This window comes from Guillardia theta, assembly GCF_000315625.1.
Source record: "Guillardia theta CCMP2712 unplaced genomic scaffold GUITHscaffold_99, whole genome shotgun sequence".
Classification (NCBI taxonomy): Eukaryota; class Cryptophyceae; order Pyrenomonadales; family Geminigeraceae; genus Guillardia; species Guillardia theta.
The window spans coordinates 62,902-84,092 of record NW_005434575.1 but is presented as its reverse complement, the minus strand read 5'-3'; the positions used below and the strand labels follow the sequence as shown (position 1 = coordinate 84,092).

At 53.5% G+C, this 21,191-nt stretch overlaps 9 protein-coding genes across 9 annotated transcripts in view; 3 read left to right on the top strand and 6 right to left on the bottom strand.

The window, feature by feature from the left end:
* Positions 1 to 2,168: 2,168 nt before the first annotated feature.
* On the top strand, positions 2,169 to 2,995 carry GUITHDRAFT_155044 (hypothetical protein). The gene is made up of 3 exons (XM_005824040.1): positions 2,169 to 2,343; positions 2,388 to 2,644; positions 2,699 to 2,995. Exons 1-3 carry the CDS (start codon positions 2,318 to 2,320, stop codon positions 2,977 to 2,979), a joined length of 564 nt encoding a protein of 187 aa, XP_005824097.1. The 5' UTR covers positions 2,169 to 2,317; the 3' UTR covers positions 2,980 to 2,995.
* A 147-nt stretch (positions 2,996 to 3,142) lies between these two features.
* On the bottom strand, positions 3,143 to 3,683 carry GUITHDRAFT_116693 (hypothetical protein; the record flags this gene model as incomplete). Its single annotated transcript, XM_005824039.1, has 2 exons — positions 3,143 to 3,172; positions 3,219 to 3,683. The coding sequence occupies 2 exons, from the start codon at positions 3,681 to 3,683 to the stop codon at positions 3,143 to 3,145; spliced, it is 495 nt and encodes a 164-aa protein (XP_005824096.1).
* A 1,606-nt stretch (positions 3,684 to 5,289) lies between these two features.
* On the bottom strand, positions 5,290 to 8,906 carry GUITHDRAFT_165557 (hypothetical protein; the record flags this gene model as incomplete). Its single annotated transcript, XM_005824038.1, has 17 exons — positions 5,290 to 5,622; positions 5,677 to 5,983; positions 6,044 to 6,085; positions 6,173 to 6,217; positions 6,268 to 6,303; positions 6,351 to 6,809; positions 6,854 to 6,938; positions 6,986 to 7,101; positions 7,148 to 7,196; positions 7,253 to 7,455; positions 7,509 to 7,600; positions 7,648 to 7,776; positions 7,821 to 7,918; positions 7,940 to 8,100; positions 8,151 to 8,247; positions 8,443 to 8,540; positions 8,757 to 8,906. 17 exons carry the CDS (start codon positions 8,904 to 8,906, stop codon positions 5,468 to 5,470), a joined length of 2,322 nt encoding a protein of 773 aa, XP_005824095.1. The 3' UTR covers positions 5,290 to 5,467.
* Positions 8,907 to 9,331: 425 nt separating this feature from the next.
* GUITHDRAFT_165556 (hypothetical protein) lies at positions 9,332 to 11,989 on the top strand. The gene is made up of 5 exons (XM_005824037.1): positions 9,332 to 9,593; positions 9,646 to 9,729; positions 9,777 to 9,855; positions 9,906 to 10,894; positions 10,944 to 11,989. The coding sequence occupies exons 1-5, from the start codon at positions 9,498 to 9,500 to the stop codon at positions 11,913 to 11,915; spliced, it is 2,220 nt and encodes a 739-aa protein (XP_005824094.1). The 5' UTR covers positions 9,332 to 9,497; the 3' UTR covers positions 11,916 to 11,989.
* Positions 11,990 to 12,004: 15 nt separating this feature from the next.
* Positions 12,005 to 12,770, bottom strand: GUITHDRAFT_116689 (hypothetical protein; the record flags this gene model as incomplete). Its single annotated transcript, XM_005824036.1, has 3 exons — positions 12,005 to 12,502; positions 12,602 to 12,695; positions 12,742 to 12,770. The coding sequence occupies 3 exons, from the start codon at positions 12,768 to 12,770 to the stop codon at positions 12,005 to 12,007; spliced, it is 621 nt and encodes a 206-aa protein (XP_005824093.1).
* Positions 12,771 to 13,618: 848 nt separating this feature from the next.
* GUITHDRAFT_145222 (hypothetical protein) lies at positions 13,619 to 14,809 on the bottom strand (the record flags this gene model as incomplete). Its single annotated transcript, XM_005824035.1, has 2 exons — positions 13,619 to 13,876; positions 13,958 to 14,809. 2 exons carry the CDS (start codon positions 14,807 to 14,809, stop codon positions 13,619 to 13,621), a joined length of 1,110 nt encoding a protein of 369 aa, XP_005824092.1.
* A 1,466-nt stretch (positions 14,810 to 16,275) lies between these two features.
* GUITHDRAFT_145221 (hypothetical protein) lies at positions 16,276 to 17,392 on the bottom strand (the record flags this gene model as incomplete). The annotated part of the gene is made up of 2 exons (XM_005824034.1): positions 16,276 to 16,365; positions 16,541 to 17,392. The coding sequence occupies 2 exons, from the start codon at positions 17,390 to 17,392 to the stop codon at positions 16,276 to 16,278; spliced, it is 942 nt and encodes a 313-aa protein (XP_005824091.1).
* A 1,692-nt stretch (positions 17,393 to 19,084) lies between these two features.
* Positions 19,085 to 20,375, top strand: GUITHDRAFT_78445 (hypothetical protein; the record flags this gene model as incomplete). Its single annotated transcript, XM_005824033.1, has 4 exons — positions 19,085 to 19,228; positions 19,403 to 19,616; positions 19,662 to 19,924; positions 20,067 to 20,375. Coding segments are annotated over 4 exons (930 nt in total), but the record flags the coding sequence as incomplete, so codon positions are not given.
* Positions 20,376 to 20,710: 335 nt separating this feature from the next.
* Positions 20,711 to 21,191, bottom strand: part of GUITHDRAFT_116685 (hypothetical protein) — a gene marked incomplete at both ends in the record, with an annotated part of 3,359 nt that continues 2,878 nt past the window's right edge. The window contains 3 exons of the mRNA XM_005824032.1: positions 20,711 to 20,838; positions 20,885 to 20,937; positions 20,984 to 21,018. Coding sequence (XP_005824089.1) covers positions 20,711 to 20,838; positions 20,885 to 20,937; positions 20,984 to 21,018 — 216 coding nt within the window. The remainder of the gene's footprint in view (positions 20,839 to 20,884; positions 20,938 to 20,983; positions 21,019 to 21,191) is intronic.

The following is a 21,191-nucleotide window of genomic DNA, read 5'->3' as shown; positions in this document are numbered from 1 at the left end:
AAAGTTACCAGATGTCCAAAGTTTTGAGAGAGCAAAACTTATGCGAGTGCTCACCATGTTTGGAAATCCCATAGAAGAAGGGAAGGTGGACCCGCTGGAATGTTTCAATCGTTTTCCGTCTCTCCTGCTAGTCGACAACCATGTCAGAGCAGATCACTTCAAGAAACATGACTTGCATTTGGCACCAGTCAATTCAAAGAAAGTGCTCAGGACATTCTTGAGAAGAAGGTTCAAATCTCGATTGCAAAGGAAAGTCGATCATCTGTTTGAAATTTTCAGGGACCCAAGTAGAAACATTCACGACTTCGAACACTTTCAAGACATTCTGTCTCAAGTCCATCGCATATACTCCAACTCGACGCCTTACAATATCATCAGTCGAGTTGCCATGGGGCATTCAGCAAGGACGAAATTCAGAATGCTGTACAGTCACTATCTCATGCCCACCATCACTCTTCAACGATGGCTCTTGTCTGCTTACTTGCGGCGTCTTGTGCACAGCTTGCTCTCCGGAGGGATAATGGATGACCAGAACATCGCCAAGAAGCTTGCAAAGTTGCCCCTGTCTGATGATGACTTGTTGCTCCGAAGCTCAAACCTGACCATTTTCTTTCATCCCAAGTATGCTGATGTGATTGAGCAGTTAGCGGCCAAATGGGGAAGCATGCAGAGCTCCTCTGATTCACCCATCTTGTACTTGTCCAACATTTTCAGCTTCCAACGTGAACGACGTGGCGGAGGAAATGAGTTGTTTCGAGCTGTGCTGAGAATGCGTCGAAGAGCAAGAACTCTGCAAGAGGCGAGTCACCTTGCGCGATTTCCAGTGAGACGATTCCGCTTGGGAAGACTGACGCATGTTGACACCAAAACAAGAACCATTTTCCTTCAACATTTCGAACATCATCACTTTGATGTATTGCCAAGCTCTCGTTCTCAACACATCTCTCATCGCTTCTTGGTCGTCCTGAAGTTCAAAGATGAGGCGTCCAGGAATCATTTCATCAACTATGTCACTTATCTCAACAGGACCATCAACAGCTCAAGTCTATCATCGATTGGTTCAGTCCACTTTCTTCTCGGTGAAAGTGTGTTGAGAGTCCATGCTGCTTGTTGCGTTCAAGCGACAGCGAGAAGATGGCTAGAGTATCGCTCAAAGAAGAGAAGCTTGAAGAAAGCCGTCCTTCTTCTTCGAAGCACGAGATCCATTCAACACTGGTGGAGATGGACCTGTACTCGTCTGCGTACTGAAGCTCTGGCTTGTCTGGCAAAAGCTCTGACAGACAACGGGACTTCGACTACGTTGTATTGCATTTCAAACAACTTGAAGCCAAAGTTGTTGTCTCATGACAGAAGCGTCTCCTTTCTTCCGGAATCAAAGATTTCATTTGTTTTTGATGAGAACGAAGATGTTCAGGTCTTACAACCAGAGCTCGCCTCGTCAGATGGTCGAAGAGTTCTTCCCTCTTGGGTGGGTCTACAAGTCAGACTAATATCCTGGTTGCCACATGAAGCAAGTCTAAAGAGTCTGCTGACGCAAGGGACCCAGATCGACATAGCAGAAGCTGAGAGCTTGAAAGATGAAGAAGATCATGCCTTACGGTTTCCGAATCGAAGGTTGTTTGGTTCAATTCCTGTTTTGAAGTTTCACTTCAAATCGAACAACCAAGCTCGGATCAGAACTACTCTTCTTTTCATCAAGACTTGGTCTGCGCAGAAAAGAGATCCGATAACGTTGATGAAAGCGACAGATTGCCAGCAGCATCTTATGGCTGCTCTCATTCAGTCTGTGTATAGAGGTCACTTGAGCAGAGCGAGATGTCACAGGCTGAGGAATGTTCGTGATGTTTGGAAGATCGATCGTGTTGTGAGTAGAAGGAAGTTTGTTGAGTTAGAAAAAGCAGTAGAAAGCCAGCGAGTGAGGAAAGGGCAAGTCTCTCCTCCCCCTCCCTCTCTTGCTCCTCGCATAGCGAGGGAAGAAATGGGCTTGACGGGAATGACAGCGTTAGATATGACACGTGGCAGCTTGAAGGGCGACATGAAGAGGGCAAAGCAGTCGTTAGTGATCTCTTCAAAGTTGGACAAGATTGTTGCAGGCAAGCTGCAGGAAGAGAAGCTGATTCGCAGCAGGCCGGATATGAAGTTCCATCCCTCTTCTCAGTCTCGAATCTTCTCGTCCCAGTCTCGAATCTTCTCTTCCAACCTGGAGCTGTTCAACCTGAGCAAGCTCGAGGCGTCAGTTGTGGTCAGCCTCAAGGAGGTTGAGCTTCAGCAGGTGAGAAACAGAATCAAGACCAGCAAACAAGTGCATCAGAACGTCATGGAGACGGCGAGCGAGTATAGAAGGTGATGTTATCCTCCAGTCTTTCTTGACTGAAATGTCGTCTCAGTTCTTACCTTGAAAAATGCAAGCATGACCGCAAGGTGCAACGAGAACGCGCAGAGGTCATGAAGAGCATCAACAGCCAACCCCCAACTATTCCTGCAGCCTCCAAGTCAAGGAGCCGGATCAGCAGAAACCTGTCACTGAACTTGACGAACGCGATAAGAGCCATCGGTCAGTTGCCGACCATCAACACAACAGAGAGTGTGCAGGAGGGAGAGAGGTCTCCGTCAAGACAGTCTACGGAGCTCCAGAAGGAGAAGAGTGAGTCGCTCGTCCCGAGAACGATCCAACAGGCATGATGTAACTTGTTTGCAGGCCGTCAACGAGTAGATATCTTGCTACAGAGGAGGAGAAGCGTTGAGAGGCAGAAAGAGGCGTATGAGACCCTGAAGCATTCAAGAGAGCTGGTGAGAAAGAAGATGGACCAGTCAGCAAAGAAGAGGGAGAGACCGAGCTCAACCGACGTCATAAAGTACATGGACTACCCGTGGGATCTCACGAGCATGTCATCACAAAACGTTCAACAGTTTCGTTCTGCAGGAATCAGCAGAAATCCGAGCCCTTGGCAGTCTGATATGTACTTTCTTGATCAATGAAGCACTTGCTGAAGTCAACAACTTATGTCGAGCCCAATGATGCATAAAAAACAATCTTTCATTTCAAAATTCACATGGAACATACACGATTACGTGAACAGGATATCATTGCTGCTGATTCCACATAAGTCGATACTGTTGTAAGAGGAGCAGATCTCAACTATCACAATCCCTTTCTCTCGATCTCTCTCACCTGAAATCTCTCAGTGACTCAGTCAGACAAGACTGAGGAAGCTCACCAAGTGTGATCCCTTTGCCAGCGCTATGTCGGCGGCTTCTTCGACGTCGAAACCTTTCTTGTCTTTGAAGACAGCTTCCATCTGCTCAATGTGCGCTCGCCTTGCCTCCATCACCTGCCACACTTGAGCCACCAACAACGCCATCACCAGCCGAAGCAGCCACAATGTCATCATCATCATCATCATCATCATCATCATCATGACAATCATCATCATCATCATGACAATCATCATCATCATCATCATCATGACAATCAACATCATCATCATCATCATCATCATCATCATCATCATCATCATCATGACAATCATCATCATCATCATGACAATCATCATCATCATCATCATCATGACAATCAACATCATCATCATCATCATCATCATCATCATCATCATCATCATCATCATCATCATCATCATCAGCATGGTCGTCGTCACCGTCATCGTCATCGTCAAATTCATCATTAACTCTATTGTTATCCTTTAAATCATTGTTTTCTTCATCATGATCGTCTGCTCTTGCACTTTTTCTTCCTCATCCTCATCGTCCTCTTCATCATCAGCATCAAGCATTCTCCCGTCACCTTCTGCATGCCTTCAGCATTTCTCAGTGATCTTCCACGACCATGGCTATCGATATCAGGAATGTCCAAGAGCTCATTGCTGACGATCGAGCTGTCCACCTTCAACCTTCTCTGGGCAGGCGTGACAAATCCGTTGGGCAGCCCTTGCCTCCTTCATGCGTCTGACTGCCTGCACGAGAAATCAACTGACAAGTTTGCGTGTCCTGATCTTACCTCCTGGTGATTCTGAACTGCCGCTGCTGCTGCTATTGTTGAAGAGAGATAGCTTCTCTTTGACCGAGCTTGACTCAGGCTTCGATTCCTTCGTCGTTCTGCTGGCACTTGCTCTCGAAAGAAGGGCCTGCTCATCCCATGTAGACTCGTCACTCTCATCTGTTGCTGCTCGTCGACGAGCAAGAATCGATGCGAGATCTGTCATCCGTCAAGTTTGATCTCAATTTTCAATCTACAAAGATAGTCGTGAGTATGCAGGAGGATAGTGATATTTCGCAGCTCTTTCGTCTCCTTGGTCCCACCATCTATCTTCCTCCTTAGTCTTACTCTTGCACGAAGACGAATGATTCTTGTCAACGTGATGTACTTCCGTGCCTTTGCTGCATTACAGCACGCTCATGCTGAGGAATTCAGCTTGAACAAACCTGGTACATCTCATGCCTATGTCAAACTTCATCTGGTGATTCATGATGCTAGCAACATCTTTCTTCTCGTCAAAGGGCTCGTCCCTTCCTCTCCCTCTTCTCCTTTTCAATCAGACGTCTCAAGCCCAGATGTCGCCTATCAAGGTGTTCCAGTGTCACAGTCGCTCATCCTGACTTTCTCTCACGAGGTTTTCTCCATTATCACTCTCTGTCTCTGCTGCGACGTTCTACCTGTCCTGCAACCTCCATGGTGGACTCCGTTCGGTTACCTTCCACCTCTCGTCCTCTCCCTCCCGTCAGCGTCTCCGTCCCGTCGCTTTCCCCTCCCTCCTTCCGCTTCGAGTCGGACGATTCCTAGTTCGCACAGGAGGGCGGTGGATTCAAGTGAGGTGGGGTCCCATATAATCGAACATGAGGGGTGGTGAAGGTGACTTCTAATATCCCATGGCACGATTGAAGGGCGTCTCGTGTGAGACGCCCTTCAACTTCAACGACCCTCTGCCATGACATGCTACCCACGGCTCTGCTGCCATCGTCCTTCTCCACCCCTGCCTGCTTCCTCTTCGTAGAACATACGAACACGCCATGATCTCGCTCTCAACTTCCAGCATCCTCGCACAGCCTCGGCATCTCCGCCAGGCAAGGAGATTCTCCGACGCGGCTTCGGGGTCTGCAGCTGCAGCGTGCAACTTCCCTGGCTTCAGGGAAGTTGCTCAAATCAAATATGAGAATAAGACAGCACGGCAGCGAGCTGATGAGCTATTACTCGGACAGGAACGAACTTGTCAGCATCCTGTCGACCCAGAGCGAAGACGAGGAGACGAAATTAGAGTTCAAGAACGAGCTCATGACAGTAATGAAGGCCTCCTTCCGCTCTAATGCTGATCCCCCGTTAGGTCGAGGAAAGAATTAAAGTTGCAGTGCCCGGCTGGGCCGCCTCGAACGACTCAGCAGCCAATCCCGACTCCCGTCAACCCGGGCCCGGGCTGCCTCGACGGCACTGAGGCATGCCCGTACAGTCACTGAGTCATACAGGAGGAGGAGGAGGAACTTCCGAGTCGCCGCCAGCTTGCTCATCCGAGTGCCGGGACTGAGCCTCGGAGGCTGAGTGGTTGGCATGCCCTGCTGGTTCCATCCCCTCCCCATCTGAGTGCGGAGCTACAAGCTCGTCCTCCCCATCCTCTGCAGTCAACAAGCAGTGGGTGAGGTCCGACAAGGGAGCAAGAGGTGCCGCACCTGATCCGATGTTGAGCTCGGACTCCAGGATGTGCAGCCTCCAGTTCAGCGACCCGACCTCGTCAGCCTGCTCGCCGCCCTCACTGCCCAGCTCGTCCTGACCAGCCGCAAACTGCTGCGAATCCTCGTGATGTCTGGCCTCCTCTGCGTCGACCCCCCGATCGTTGCCGATGGTGAAGGTGACGTGGCGGGAGGTGAAGGTCGGCGATCGTCCCGATGAGACGCACTTGAGGTACAGGAGTTCGAAAAGTTTCGACAGATCGGCGGAATTGAACGAGAGAAAGTTGAAATGAATAGTAGGAGATTCCTACGAGGCATCGAAGTTTCAGAACAAAGGACGAATGTGGTGGGGACAGGCAGGTAGCACCTGGAATTCGATCCACAAGTCTCCCTCGAAGTTGCGAGTCACCTGGGAGGGAAGAGAGAGATAAGGAAGAAGACGAGGGGGGGAGGGAGGGGGGGGGAGGGAAGCTCCAAAACTTGACAACTCACTCACCCTTGCTTCCTCCAGCCTTCCTCTTATCGTCGACCTTCGTCCATCCTGATGATATTCTGAACATCCGAGAGCAGCAGACAGCAGATCACTCGTACCTTGACAGCCTTCAAGTGCCAGGAGCTGAGGACTACCTGCAGGAGGCAGCATGAGAGAAGGAGGTTGACATTGGACGCTGTACCTGAGTTGATCCATCCTTTGAACTGAAAGACATCACCTCCTCATCAGCCATGCCCGTCTCATCCTCAAACTTGCATTCCTCAGTCTCGTTCCCGAGGACTTCACGACTCTCTTCTTCCGTCTTCTCCTCTGATGTCGTTTGATTCATGATCTCCTCCGGAGGAACCGAACTTTCCGAGTTTGACCTCTCGTTGCTGACATCTTCCTTACTGTCACCATCGCCACTGTCCTCGCTCTTCATCTCATTCTGAGAAGGAACATCGCGCCGTCCAGCTTCAGGTGAACTGTCAAAGTTCTCGACAGGGAGAGTGGGTTGTTGCGGTCGAGGAACATCTCCCACGTACGGCAACTTCTTCCTCGAGTCTGCCAACGTGTCATGATGGTTCTCATCGCATCCTCCACTCATCGCACTTCTTGAGTTCTCAACTGCGAGGTGAAGGGACTCGAAGAACTCTCGGAGCTGCCTTCCTCGTCATCCTCATCGCCTCTCCCCCTCAGCGTCACCTCCGCGATGGGATAGCGAACGGCCTCCAGCTCGATCGGCTCCCAGTCCCCTCGGATCTCCACGAGCAGTCCTCCTGTCGACGTGCTGGGGGCGAGTCAGTGTCGAGCCTCTGACGCTTCTCGTCGCGCCACCTCCTGACGTTCTTGATGTAGGGGAGAGGAGCGCGGAAGACCTGAGCTCTACCGCCCTGCTCGTCCGGCAGGGGCAGCCAGACATGAAGGATGTGCGACTCGGTCAGCGCCAGGATCTTGTACCTCGTGAGTGAGAGGAGGGGAGGAAAAGACAAGACTGACTTCGAGTTGGTCGATGGAGGAGAGTCGGACATAGGCGTCGCTCAACGCACTGCGAGGACGCAGCAAGAGCCAGTCTCAGCTCAAAATGAAACGAAATTCAACGACCTCGTTCCATCGTCCACCAACGCAAGAGTCGGCTGCTCTTCCTCTTTCTCCTCTCCTGGCTCTCTGCTCGCCGAAGACTCCCGCTCCTGCTCCTCTGCCTGCTTCTGCGACGCTTGTTGAGGGTTCCCATCCTCACTCCCTGGAGTCGATTCTCTACACGCCATGCTGTGCTTCTCCAGGCTCGCCATGAACCTCGAGAGTTCCTGCGGGAGCACGACCGTCACATGCTGCAGGAGGGCCCCAGCACGGGCGGCACCTCAATGTTGTAGTCTTGGACGGCAATGTTGAGGAATGAAAGTTGTTCGCTGCTGCCTCCTGTCTTGATCTTGAGGTATCGACCTCCTTCGCCTTCAGTTTGATGGTGAGCACACAAGTCGAGCGACGAGCATGTTCACCTGAGATCACTGACGACATCTCTTTGAGAGGAATTGTCATCGAAGAGAAACGAATCCGCTCGATGTCCGCAACTTCCACCACGAAGAGATGCGTCGAGTTGTGAGCAAGTCCCACGAAGGATCTTTGAACTGCTCGCAGCTATCACAGGGCGAAATCAAGGGGCTGAACTCACCGGTCATGGTGTAGGAGATCAAAGAAGTGTTTGTCATGTTCACTAGGAGATCTTTCACTGTCTTCTTGTCTCTTTCACTGTGGTAAAGCTCTCCATTCCTGGTGATTCCAAACATTCACCTCGCTGTATCAGCTTCAACGTCATACCATGCATAGTTTGCCTCGCGCTCCCTTGCTTGCTCTCTTGCTCGCTGGCTGGCTCGGTTGTTCATTTCACTTCGTTTTGAGCGCTTCTCCTGCTCTCTTCGCATGTGCTCTGATCGCTCTCGCATCAGATGCTCCTGCAATCACAAGCTCATGAGCAAGCAGACGCTGTTGGACTCCCTCGCACCTTCTTCTCGCGGCTCATTCTCTCCGTTCTCTCTCGCTCTGCTTGCCGATACTGTGATGATTGCCGGCTCGTCCAACTGTCGTCCCGAGCCTCGTCTCTGAGCAAGCGATGAGTTAGTCACAACAGCTGGAGCAGAGCAGGACCAGACCGAGTTCTTCGCGATCGCTCTCGCTTCAGGCGCTCCTCTCTTTCTCTCCGTGCCCGAGCTTCTCTCTCCTCCTGTCTTCCCCCCCTGTGACGTTGATCTCCTTTCTCTCGCGTCGGCGCTTTCTGCCGGCGGAGGGAGTCGGACAGGAGGGCCTCATACGCCTTGCTCAGCGCAATGAACTTCTCCGCCGCCCAGGCCTTCTTCTCCGGTGACTTATGCTTATCGGGATGAAGCTCGAGGCACTGCGGAAACATGGAAGATGAGGAAGGGAGAAGAAGAACGAGGAGGAGGAGGAAGAGGAGGAGGAGGAGGAGGAAGAGGAGGAGGAGGAGGAGGAGGAAAAGGAGGAGGAGGAGGAGGAGGAAAAGGAGGAGGAGGAGGAGGAGGGGGAGGAGGAGGAGGAGGAGGAGGAGGAGGAGGAGGAGGAGGAGGGGGTGGAGGAGGAGGAGATGCTTCACCTTCTTCCTGTAGGCTTTCTTTAGCAGGGAGGGCGGTGCGTCTGGCTCGACGCCCAAGAGTTGATGGGGAGGTTGACATCTGATCTCGCAGAGAAACAAGATCGACAGCACAAACAACAGGTGATGAGGAGAGCGTCTCTTGCCGCACATCATCATCACTGATGCTTCCAATACCAATCATGTCTTCAGCATCCGGTGACTCGCTCAGCTCTTCTATAATGTCTACCCTCTCACATGTTATCAACTGTACCCACCTCCTGCTCTGGTTTCTTCAACGCCTTGCTCCGAACCTCAGCGATGATGAAGATGGTGATGTGGAACGAAGACGAAGCACTGCTGCTGCTGCTGCTGCTGCTGCTGCTGCTGCTGCTGCTGCTGCTGCTGCTGCTGCTGCTGCTGCTGCTGCTGCTGCTGCTGCTGCTGCTGCTGCTCCTGCTGCTCCTGCTGCTCCTTCACGTCAGCTCTATGGTAAAATTTTCCTGGGTGGGGGTTGCAGATGTACTAGGCGGGGGGTTGCAGATGTAGCCTATTCAAGGGGGTAGGGGTACTCTTTTACAAAGTTTGCTGAAGTGGCGCGATGGTTGCGTAGCGTCCAGTTACGTCAGTCGACAGACCTCCTGCTTCTCCTCCCTCCTCCCTCCTCCCTCCTGCTCCTGCTCCTGCTCCTGCTCCTGCTCCTGCTCCTGCTCGTCTTTGAAGTCACTTAGGGAGCCTTGTTCTCCTTGATCGTGCTCAGTGGCCATGATGCAAGAAACAGCACCGCTGCTCCGAGCGAGTCCGAGGCGATCGCCAGCAAAGCTGGTAGCCATCGCTTCAGCCTCTGCATCCATCTTGATAGTGAGCAAGTGCATGTCGTGTGAACATATATGACCGACGGCTGTCTAATTAGGTTGCCTTGATTGCTGCTCATTACAGCGAGGGTCTCAAGACCTACCTCGTATCGCAGGATGGCACCCACGACTTGTCATGGATAGTATGACGCCTCTCGCATGTCGCTCTCTCCTCATCCTCCTTGCCCAGGAAATGCTCCCCAGAGAGATGTTGTCAGCAGTTGATCCCGCCATCGACCCCTGCAACGATTTCTACAGCTTTGCCTGCGGTTTGAACCTGCGAGCTGACGATGTTATGACTGAGCATGTGTGTTGACAGGGAAATGGGATGAGAAGGCTTCGATACCAGATGACAAGACATCATGGTTGAAGAGCTGGGACGTTCCTGCCCAACGGATCGAGAACGAGATGAGAAATGCAGTGGAGGCTGACTCCGGCGTTGTGGGCACCTACTATCGCAGCTGCATGAATGAAGATGCTATCAACAAGCTGGGGAACAAGCCTCTACAGCCCTGGCTCAAGAGGATCGACGAGGTGAAGGACATGAAGTCTCTCACGAACCTCCTGGTCTACCTCGGCAACCACAACAACGGCGCTTTCTTTGGGTGGTCGGTGACCGCCGACAGCCAGCACCCAGAAACACGTGCGTTCTACCTTTCTCCAGGGGGGATGACGCTGCCAGATCAGTCGTACTACCTATCAAATGACGAGGAGATGAAGGAGCACAGAGCTACGGAGAAGGAGGTCATCGAGCAGCTGCTCATCAACGCTGGTGTTGAGCCTGAGCAAGCCAAGATGGATGCTCTCAATTGCCTGGCGTTGGAGACAAGGACCGCTGAGAACGTGATGCCCAAGGAAGCAGCTCGCAAAGCCAAGGGCAAGAGGTTGACGAGGGAGCAGCTCAAGCTCCTCGTCCCCCTGTTTCATTGGGACGATTTCTTCCAAGGGATTGGCATGGCGGATGTTGGCCTTGAAGGGGGACCCCAGCTCATCATGAGGGATGACAAGTACTTCGAGAAGCTGGACTCTATCTTCACCGACCCGAATCCCAACTATTCTCAGCTCCCTCTGATGGTTAAGTCCAGCGAGCTGTATCGAACAGCCGGGTTGGAGTACAAACCGTCGGATGAGTCCTCGATCGACGAGAAGTTTGACGAGAATGATGCTGCTGTTCTCAGATCGTACTTGAAGTACACCATCGTCTCGACTTTCGCTCCTGTCCTTCCAGCAGAGAGCTTTGCAGAGGTTCTGAAACCGCTCTTCACGGATCTTTATGGAATCAAGAATCGACCAGAGAGGTGGAAGAAGGTACATCTATGATTGTGCAGGATATGATCTGAGTCTTTTCCGAACCCAGTGCTATCACTCAACGACTGGCGCGATGTCAGGCCACGTCTCCAAGTTGTATGTCGAGAAGTTCTTCCCCGAAGAAAACAAAATCGCTGCTCTCAACATGCTGGACAAGATCAGGCAGAGCTTCAAGGGAGATTTGGACCAGGTATCTTGGATGGATGAAGATACTCGAGTGAAAGCTGAAGGAAAGCTGGAGCAAATGGTCTTTGAGGTCGGCTATCCTAGTGACTGGCCTCACTGGTGCAAGCTAGAAGGGCTGTCTGAGGATGAATATTTCAACAACTACTTGAAGACCGAAGTCTGCCGGGTCGAGAAGTCGCGCCAGAAGTTGAGAGAGAAGGTGGATCGCAGGGAGTGGCACTATGCTGGAGCAACGGACGTGAACGCCTACTACAGTCAGAAGGTCAACGGTTTGTTCATCCCCGCGGCAGTCATCGACAAGCCGTTCTTCAGTGCCGAGTACGACGACGCGCGGAACTACGGCAGTCTTGGGGCCGTTCTAGGACATGAGATGACGCATGGCTTCGACGACCAGGGCAGGGAGTACGACGGGCAAGGCAGACGGCACGAGTGGTGGAACAAGGGGACAGTGGACGCGTTCAATGAGAGGGCAAGATGTATCAGCAAGCAGTACGGCTCCTACACGATGAACGGGAAGCCTGTCAACGGCGAGCTGACGCTAGGAGAGGACATCGCCGATGCTGGTGGACTCAAGATGGCTCACCGAGCTTGGGCGAGTTCAGGCACATCCACGCGCTCGACCCTCGAGCAGCGCATGTTCTTCCTTGCCTATGCGCAAACTTGGTGTGGGGTGGAGAGGAAGGAAGCTGAGAACACTCTGCTCTTCGACGCGCATGCCCCTCGCAAGTGGAGAGTTCTCGGCACATTGAGCGACTCCGAGGGCTTCGCCAAGGCTTACAACTGCCCTGCTGGCTCGATCATGAACCGTGGAGTAGAGCGCTGCACCCTATGGTGATATGCAGAGACTCTCGCTAGAGTTTGAAATCTCTTTACCGAGTTTGTTGTGATGAGCCGCAAGGTTGTGCCCTTATCTTCACACTACTCTCAGTGTGCAGCTGTGAGAGAGTTGACATCTGGTGGAGGGTCTCCGCTGTCTTGCAGCAGCTGCATCAAGTACAGCAGCTTGTTCACGTCGAAGGGCTCCTTCTCTAGCACTTCGCAGATCTTCTTCACGAGCCCGAACTGCCGCCGGTATCGATTCAGCTCGTCCTCAGGCAGGTTCTCTCCTCGCTCTGCCAGGAACTTGGTGTAGTACGACTCGCGCTGTCTGAGCGGAGTGAAGAGAGTCTCCTGCGACAGCATCGACTGCACGAGCCCGTTTGCCTGTGGCGACTGACCCGCCTGTTCTACTCCGGCATCTCGCCAGGTATCTCGCTTCGGGGTCGAGAGTACGTGCCCAGCCGGCTCTGTTCCCGCTCTTCCTCCTCCAGCTCCTCCTCCAGGTCTGCTGGGTTTCTCCTGCTCTGAGTTTGCATGCTGTCTTTCTGCCGAGCCAACTGCATCTCGGAGAGGAGCAAGGTCCGTCGAAACTTCGGCAGTTTCCTGTAAAGAGTGTGTCAAATGAGTTGACAAGAACCAGAGACAGACGAACGAACAGAAGAAGACAGACGAAAGAACAGAAGAGGCAAGCATGGCGCACACCTTCTCTTGTGTTGAGCTCTTGTAAAACCTATAGATAAGATAAGCTGAACCCACAGCTGCTGCGCCTGCTCCAAGGACGTTCAGCAGAGTACGCCTAATGTCAGTTGTCAGCATGTAACTACAAGCCGAACATCCATCACCATCTCTTTCGACTTGCATCGACGCTCATCAAGAACAATTTGACCGAGAAAGAGAGTCAGACGAAAGCTTCACCTGCAGTCTAATGGTTAGCAAAGCAACCAAGGACCTTCTCACTTTCCACCCGCATGGTATCCTCTGAAACTGTCCACTCTGCTCTACCACTATCATCTCTTCTCTCGAAATATCTGCTCTGCTTCTCTCTCTCCTTCCTCCTGCCCTCTCCCCCCTTCGGCATTCTTGGTTCGGCACACGTCAGCCATTTTCAAACACAAACTCTATTAGCTGATCAAGTTCTTTTCCAATATATGATTGGCGGCGAGGCCCGGGCGCCCGGCGGGCATTGCGGCAGTGCGGCTGCCGCCGCCGGGTCCCGCCGGGAGCCTCCGAACGGTCCGGCGGACAGTGAGAGTTCCGGGCCCGGCCTCGGAGTCCCCGCGGCGCCTTGACGGACTAGTGGACCGCGGGGCCGGGCCGTCTCGGCGTGTTCGGCGTGCCACGCCGTTGCCAGACACGCGGCGCTGCCGGGTCCGTGACGATTTTGACTTCAATTGACATGAACAGATCAAGTTACAAGCATTTGGTATTCATGATTGGTTACGCTTAAGTCTCCTGTCCGAGGCTGCCTCGCCGCTCGCCGGGGCTGGTGCCATGGCACCCATTCTTCAACTGAAACTTGAAAGTTGAGCGGCCGCACCGTCTGAGTCCGATCTCTTTCGGAAGTTCAAGCTCCTTACTAAGTTACCCGGTGCCACCGCCGTGGCATCCGATGATCTGACTCAGTGAGCCTGTGGCACGCACTGCGTGTGCCGTGAACGGCCCGGAGGGCCCGGGTCACCGGGCTGAGCACTCAGTAGCCTACCATGATGGTGCCATCCATCAGCGATATATCCGTCGGTACTCTAGGAGACCAAGAATCGTTGAACCGACAAAAGCCGGCCCGGCCCGGGCCCGGGGGCAAGTGGCCCTGATTCCGAAGTTGAATGGTCCGTCACTCCAAATGAAGCCGAAGGCTATCATAGCACGCCGCGCACCGCCATGCACCGGTTCAACGTTGCCGCTCGGCCAAGCAACGCTCTCAGTAGCCTCTGATCGGACCGTCGTAACCCGGCCTCTTATGTGGACGAAGTCTGACAGCTACCAAACCAGCACTCATCGTCAGAGCAACTCCCCACAAGCGGCCTCGTCTCCGTGACTCCCTCCCGGCAGCTGCCCCACCTGCAACGTTGGTGATACCGGCAGTATCGCATCTGAGTTGAAGCCCACAAGCCGTGGAGGAGCCCCTCTCCAGTACGTGTCCTTCAGGCTCCTCCCCTCCAAGTGCTCGATCACCTCCTTGTACATCTCCTCGTGCTGCCTCCAGGCTCCTCCCCTCTTTCCTTCTCCCGTCGCACTCTGAGCCTGTGCCTCCCTCCTTTTGACGGGCTCGTTGCTCGCCTCGTGGCGGCGACTCGTACTGATAGCTGGCAACCTCCTCGACCAAGCTCCCCCCGCTGATCCCGCACTCGGTTCCCCGCCCTGCTCTGCCGGCTGCTCCGTGTGCATGGCGAGTAGCTCTTCCTCGTCGTCTTCCCAGGCTAACTCCTCCTCGTTGACCCTGACCCGGATGACCACGCCGTCGATCACCACTTCGTCTACCGCCTCGTCCTCCTCGTTCGCTCCTCCGCTCTCCACCCCCCCTCTATCGCCTCGCACACCCTGTGCCGCCTGATGCTGGTCGGTCCTGAGAGGGCTGTCGGTCAGCGTCGGCGGCGTCCCGCTCCCGAACGCCCGCGGGCACAGCTCCTTGTACAGCTCCATGTCGCTCCCGCTGTTCCACACGTACCCGACCGTGTAGGGCTGGTTCGCGTCCTGCTTGGACCTGGCGTGAGGCCATCGGGTCACCCCGAGCTGCTTGCACACCGTCTTGAGGGTGGTGAGAGAGATGCCAAGGAAGTCCGCAGCGTCGGTCTGGCGCATGTGGAAGAGGCCTGAGATCTTGTTGATGTCGAAGGTGAGGGGCTTCCTGTTGCGCTGAGCGGGGCCTTGACCTCGGCGGGGGAAGACATGGGCGACCTTAGGCGCAAGCATGGGAGGTGTGATACGACAGGTGGGAGAGGGCCTAGAGCATTATGATAGGATGGTGCTGTGATAAGCAATGTTGACGTTATTCTGATTCAAATATCACCTGGTTCTGGGTTCACTCTTGAGGCAGTTGTCTTCTTCTCGGTCCTGCTAGGACACTGACCGTCATGGTGATAGCATGGGCAAGTGGGATGGAGGCATTGCATGCGGAGCTAAAAATTGAAGTTGATTGGTGATAAACAAATTCACCTTATGAAGACATACTAGAATCTGATTTGTTCTCAAAATGTGAACCTTGCCCCATGTGCTTGCAGTTTGACTATAATTAATACACTATATGATACACCTTTATCAGCTACAACGTTTAGGCATATATAAACTTATGAGAGTTGTATTCTTATTCCACGATTATAGAGAAAAGATATCTCACTTTCCTTTTGACTTGAGGTCTGCATTGCTTTGAACATGCACGCACAACTTTGTGATTCAGGACTACCAAGTTAAAAGCGTACTCATTTGAATGAAGGCAATGCGAAATGCAAGGAACAGAAAGCAAGCATAAAGCGATGAGACAGAGGGCATCGATCATTGTGGCAGCTGGAGGGAAGGGAGGGAGGGAGGGAGCGGGGAGGAATCGGGTATGGTTTGATGCGACGTGGTCGGTATCGTGGTAGGGACAAACACGGCAGGGGAAATTGGACCGCCGAGGACGTGCGGAGGACGTTGGATGGGGGTGGGTCTGCCCTACATGTACAAACACCCCTCATGTTTACATGTTTCTGATGGGAAAAGAGGGGTGGAGGGGTCATTTGACTGCCTCTCAGGTTGAGTGGGATAGGGTTCGACTGGCTGGCTCTCTTAACTCGAGCATGAAAAGAACTCTTTTCGACTCAGAATTAGGACCCGATGTGATGACAATTACACTTTTAATCTATAATGAGTACTATAAAAAACAGTCGAGAGTTAAGCCGAGTGACAGAAATGGCGGCGCAACAAGAGAGAAACAAGAAAGGAAAAACGAGAGGGGGAGGCAGGGCGATGATTGAAAAGAGATGACAAACCAGATATTTCGAAATGTTTTACGATGATGTTAGTTGAAAGCAAAAAGGAAACCACATCTCAACAGCATTAGGGCGGGGGAAAAACACAAACAACACCGAAAACAAAGAGAAGCACATCGCAATATTAAAGTTGCAAGAAAAACAAGAGATGTGTAAAAATTCAAAGACTGTGCAAAGCAACTAAATATTTAGCGACTCTCAACAATCGAGCATAAATGATGCTGGTCTCATAAGCAGCAATATGGCCAAAAAAAACAGATTGAAGATAAAATTGAAGAAAACAGACGAATAAATTACAACATTGCTGACGAAGCGAACGAAACAGAGATACACCAAAGCAGCAAAGAACTTTGGTCACATCCCAACCTGCGAGAATGCCCATACGATACATAGTAGATAACAAAAAATATTTCACAAAAGCACAGGGATGAGAAATATTGAGAGCTTTTGAACGTACATCCTAAACGAATCCAACATGATCAACTGCTGTAGAATCTGATACTGTACGATGATGTAAATATACCAAAAATAGGCAACCCAACCCAAACCCTGACCAACAAACCTTCCAATTCTGACTCGCTACTAAGGCCTACAGAAATCTGGAACCCAGTAACCCTTGAGGGCACTTGCAACAAGCGGCCTCGTCTCCGTGACTCCCTCCCGGCAGCTGCCCCACCTGCAACGTTGGTGATACCGGCAGTATCGCATCTGAGTTGAAGCCCACAAGCCGTGGAGGAGCCCCTCTCCAGTACGTGTCCTTCAGGCTCCTCCCCTCCAAGTGCTCGATCACCTCCTTGTACATCTCCTCGTGCTGCCTCCAGGCTCCTCCCCTCTTTCCTTCTCCCGTCGCACTCTGAGCCTGTGCCTCCCTCCTTTTGACGGGCTCGTTGCTCGCCTCGTGGCGGCGACTCGTACTGATAGCTGGCAACCTCCTCGACCAAGCTCCCCCCGCTGATCCCGCACTCGGTTCCCCGCCCTGCTCTGCCGGCTGCTCCGTGTGCATGGCGAGTAGCTCTTCCTCGTCGTCTTCCCAGGCTAACTCCTCCTCGTTGACCCTGACCCGGATGACCACGCCGTCGATCACCACTTCGTCTACCGCCTCGTCCTCCTCGTTCGCTCCTCCGCTCTCCACCCCCCCTCTATCGCCTCGCACACCCTGTGCCGCCTGATGCTGGTCGGTCCTGAGAGGGCTGTCGGTCAGCGTCGGCGGCGTCCCGCTCCCGAACGCCCGCGGGCACAGCTCCTTGTACAGCTCCATGTCGCTCCCGCTGTTCCACACGTACCCGACCGTGTAGGGCTGGTTCGCGTCCTGCTTGGACCTGGCGTGAGGCCATCGGGTCACCCCGAGCTGCTTGCACACCGTCTTGAGGGTGGTGAGAGAGATGCCAAGGAAGTCCGCAGCGTCGGTCTGGCGCATGTGGAAGAGGCCTGAGATCTTGTTGATGTCGAAGGTGAGGGGCTTCCTGTTGCGCTGAGCGGGGCCTTGACCTCGGCGGGGGAAGACATGGGCGACCTTAGGCGCAAGCATGGGAGGTGTGATACGACAGGTGGGAGAGGGCCTAGAGCATTACACATGCAATTAACACCCCTCGTGGACCACTTGCTGTTCAAACCACGTAACAATCGTATTTCGGCTGTCCAATGTGTAGAGGATAGGAAACAGCAAATGATGTAAAGTACCTTCAGGTGTGATCCCTCGAATTCTTGGGACGACAATACATCACAAGATCTTCTCAGTATGTTCGTTTCACTTGATTCATTGGATCATATTTGCAAACAAATTGGTTGCCTAGAGAGTCAATGTGGTTAGAATTGCATGAAAATGTTTGGAGACTGCGTAATGATGTCAGATGTCACATCACGCATTGCAAAGATATACCAACATAAAAAAAAGTGACGGGTACATAGTGAACACTGCAGGCTGAGCCCATGGAATTGAAGATCACGCGCAGACAACAGACAACGCTGAGGGACTACCGAATCAACCATCAGGAGTCAACTGACAGCATTCTCATCAAGTAGGTCAGCAGGCACGAGGATGGTCATGATGTCAAGAAAGGGAGTCATCCGTGCATAACAGCAGCAAGCAGCTGCATGCGACAAATGCTGTGCTGCAGAGGGCCAGACGGGACAAATCAAAAAGAAAGTTGGGGGAGTGAAACATGAGAGTACCTACCGATTCATGATGTTTTAGGCTGAAATTAGGGGGTGGGGTATGTCGGATATCATGTCCCCACTCCTTGACCCGGTGACCGGCTTATACCAGGCTCCGTCGAAAGTCACGGGACCCTCTCGATGACAGTCACGTTAATTTCTGATACAGTCACGTTACTGCCACGTTCCAAACAAGCGCGGGTTTACAACACGGGTTGACGTGTTTTAAAACACTAATAGACAAGTAGACTCTGTTGTAAAGACTTGCAACTAGCAATAGTTGAAAAACTAGTGCCCCTGGCACTGAGGGCCCCGGCCGGGCCCGGCCGGGGCCCTCAGTGCCGCCGGCAGATGGGCGGGAGGACCAGCGGCTTGTGGTCAGTTGAAGAGGAAGGAAGGACAGGATGGCGAGGAGGAGGTTGGAGAGGCGGTTGAGAGCAAGTCTGCATCTGAGATGCTTCTAGCTCGCATCAGGCCTCGGCTTGCTATGAGGAGCACCCGAGCTCTGCTGCCCCTCCTCCTCCTCCTCCTCCTCCTCGTATACGAGTCAACCTGCATTTCTCACGACCACAAGGTCCCGCCCACCCCAACGCCAGTCAAGACAGGATGGGCAGCAAGAAGAGCCCGCAGTGACGACAGCAGCAGCCCGGGCTTTCGAGCCCCATCAGAAACTTCGTCGAGTGAGCTCGGGAGCTCGTCACGAGGGGACCAAGGAGAAGAGAGCGAAGCCAAGGCCGAGGGCGATCGGCCGCATGTGTCCTGGCAGCAGGAGCACAGCTTCAGCTCCCCCCTCCGTCAGTTTCGACCTTCTGACTTTCTCAAAAGCCGCTCAGGGAACGAGCGCGAGGAGAGAGTGAATGAGTTTGCTGTCAGCCCTGCGAGTCCTATCAAGGTGGTGGAGACTAGTTTCTGTGAGCTACCAGGCGCTGAAGCAGATGTCAGGGTCTGCCTAAAGGATCCGCTGGAGTAGCAAGAATGTCGAGGCACCTCACTCATCATACATCCTTTTGGCAGGTATGATTCAGACAGGCCCATCCTAGCTGCGCCGGTTGATCATTGCCCGTAGGATTTCATCAACATCCAAGAACTGGGTCAGGGAGAACACGGGAAGGTGTACAAGTGTGTGAGGAAGATGGATCTCTGGCCGTATGCTGTCAAGGTCTTAAACAAGATGTGCAGTGGAAGGAAGGACAGGGAACGGGTGCTGCAGGTGTGGGGGGCTCATCCTTGCGTTGCTAGACTGCTGTTCTGTCGTCTCAATCAATCTCTCTTCCTTGTCCTTCCCTTGCCTTCTCCTCCTGCCTGCCTGCCTGCCTGCCTGCCTGCCTGCCTGCCTGCCTGCCTGCCTCTGCTGCTGCTTCTCTCATGCGCTCTGCTCGGCTAGGAGATCTACGCACTTTCATCGCAAGGGGACAATCCCTTCGCTCTCCGCTACTACAACGCGTGGGAGGAGCAAGACGTCATCTACATCCAGACAGAGCTCTGCCTGAAAACTCTACACGACGAGTGGGTGGGAGAAGGAGGGCAACTTCCCTTTCAGCGACTGGCGACGGCTCTCTACCAGGCAGCGTCAGGGCTCGCGTACCTCCACGAGCATGGTGCTGCTTCGGTAGGAGGAGCAATACGCTGATGCATGCTTGTAGGGATGGCGCATCTGGACATGAAGCCGGCTAACCTTTACCTCTCCTTGTCCGGCAGGATCAAGATCGGAGACTTTGGGCATGTCAAGGTGGTAGAGCCTGACAGGATGGCGAGCAGGCAGGAGGTTGAGCTCTTGGAGCTGGGAGATCGGAGGTACGTAGCGCCAGAGCTTCTCGACGTCTCCTCTCCGGTCAATTTGAATAAGTGCGACGTGTTCTCGCTTGGAGCCTCCATCTACGAGCTTGCATGCGTCAGCAGACTGCCGGTAAGGGAGCCACGGGAAGGAGGGGCACGGAGAGGAAGAGGAAAGAGGAGGAGGAGGAGGAGGAGGGAAGGAGGAGAGTAGAGAGGACGACGAAGGGGAGAAGAGGGTTGCAATGAGGGCGTGGGGATGACGAGGGTCGCAGGAGTCTGGGAGTGAGTTCACAGACGTAAGGAGAGGATCTCTTGCTCATTCTCACCAGCTTCCGCCTGACCTGCGCGAGTTAGTGGAGAGCATGATGGACCCTGACCCGGCCCGACGCCCTTCCGCACAGCAAGTGGTCAACTTGTCCCGACCCCTCCTGCAAGACGACCAGCATGCAGCGGACCGCCTCCTTCCTCGTGCTCCCAGCGCCCTGGACGCAGCGTTGAGAAACATGCTGCTGGAGTCACGAGCGAAGCTTGCGCGGGCAGAAGAGAAGATTGCTTTCATGCAGAAACAGATGAGAAGATGAGGCGTTGAAGTGACAGGACAAGGCAGGAAGACATCCAGCACGTTTGTCCTCTTGCTTGTGAATTAATGTAGATAGCACGTGAGCGACATGTAGTTCAATAAATTGACTTGAATCCTCATCGTTGATTCCTTCCTCGCTCTCTCTCTTCATTTTCCCCTCTTCCCTCTTCCTCTCTCGTTGCCTTTGCGTTGACCTTCTCCTTCCCCCCGTGGACCTCGTCCCCCTTGTCCTCCGCCTCTTCCTCCCTCACCACCACCACCACCACCTCCTCCTCCTCCTCCCCTTCCCCTACCCCTACCCCTTCCCCTTCCGCCTCCATTTCTCTGCAGCTTGAGTCAGCAACAGCGATCGCTCTGGGAGTTGCTCACCCCTCCTCTTCCTCCCTTCTCTCCGTTAGCAGCTTCAGTGCTGCCTTCCTTGCTCTCCTCTTGCGCCGACATGTCAACGTTGGGCAGGCCGTCCTCTGACACGTCACGTTACGAGAGGAGCGCCAGCAGCAGCAGCATCACCTTTCTTGCTCTCACTTGCCGCGACCTCCTCCCCCTCCTTCTCTTGCCCGTTGCTGTCAAGTTTTCAGTCGCGCCAACATGCACTGCTGCTCTCCTGACCTCTTCACCTCCTCACTCACGTCCTGTACGTTGACCTGGTGAATCCAGAGGGATCAGAACAAGTTGCAGGAGAAGGGAGGGAGGGAGGGAGGGAGGGAGGGAGGGAGGGAGGGAGGGAGGGAGGGAGGGAGGGAGGGAGGGAGGGAGGGAGGGAGGGAGGGAGGGAGGGAGGGAGGGAGGGAGGGAGGGAGGGAGGGAGGGAGGGAAA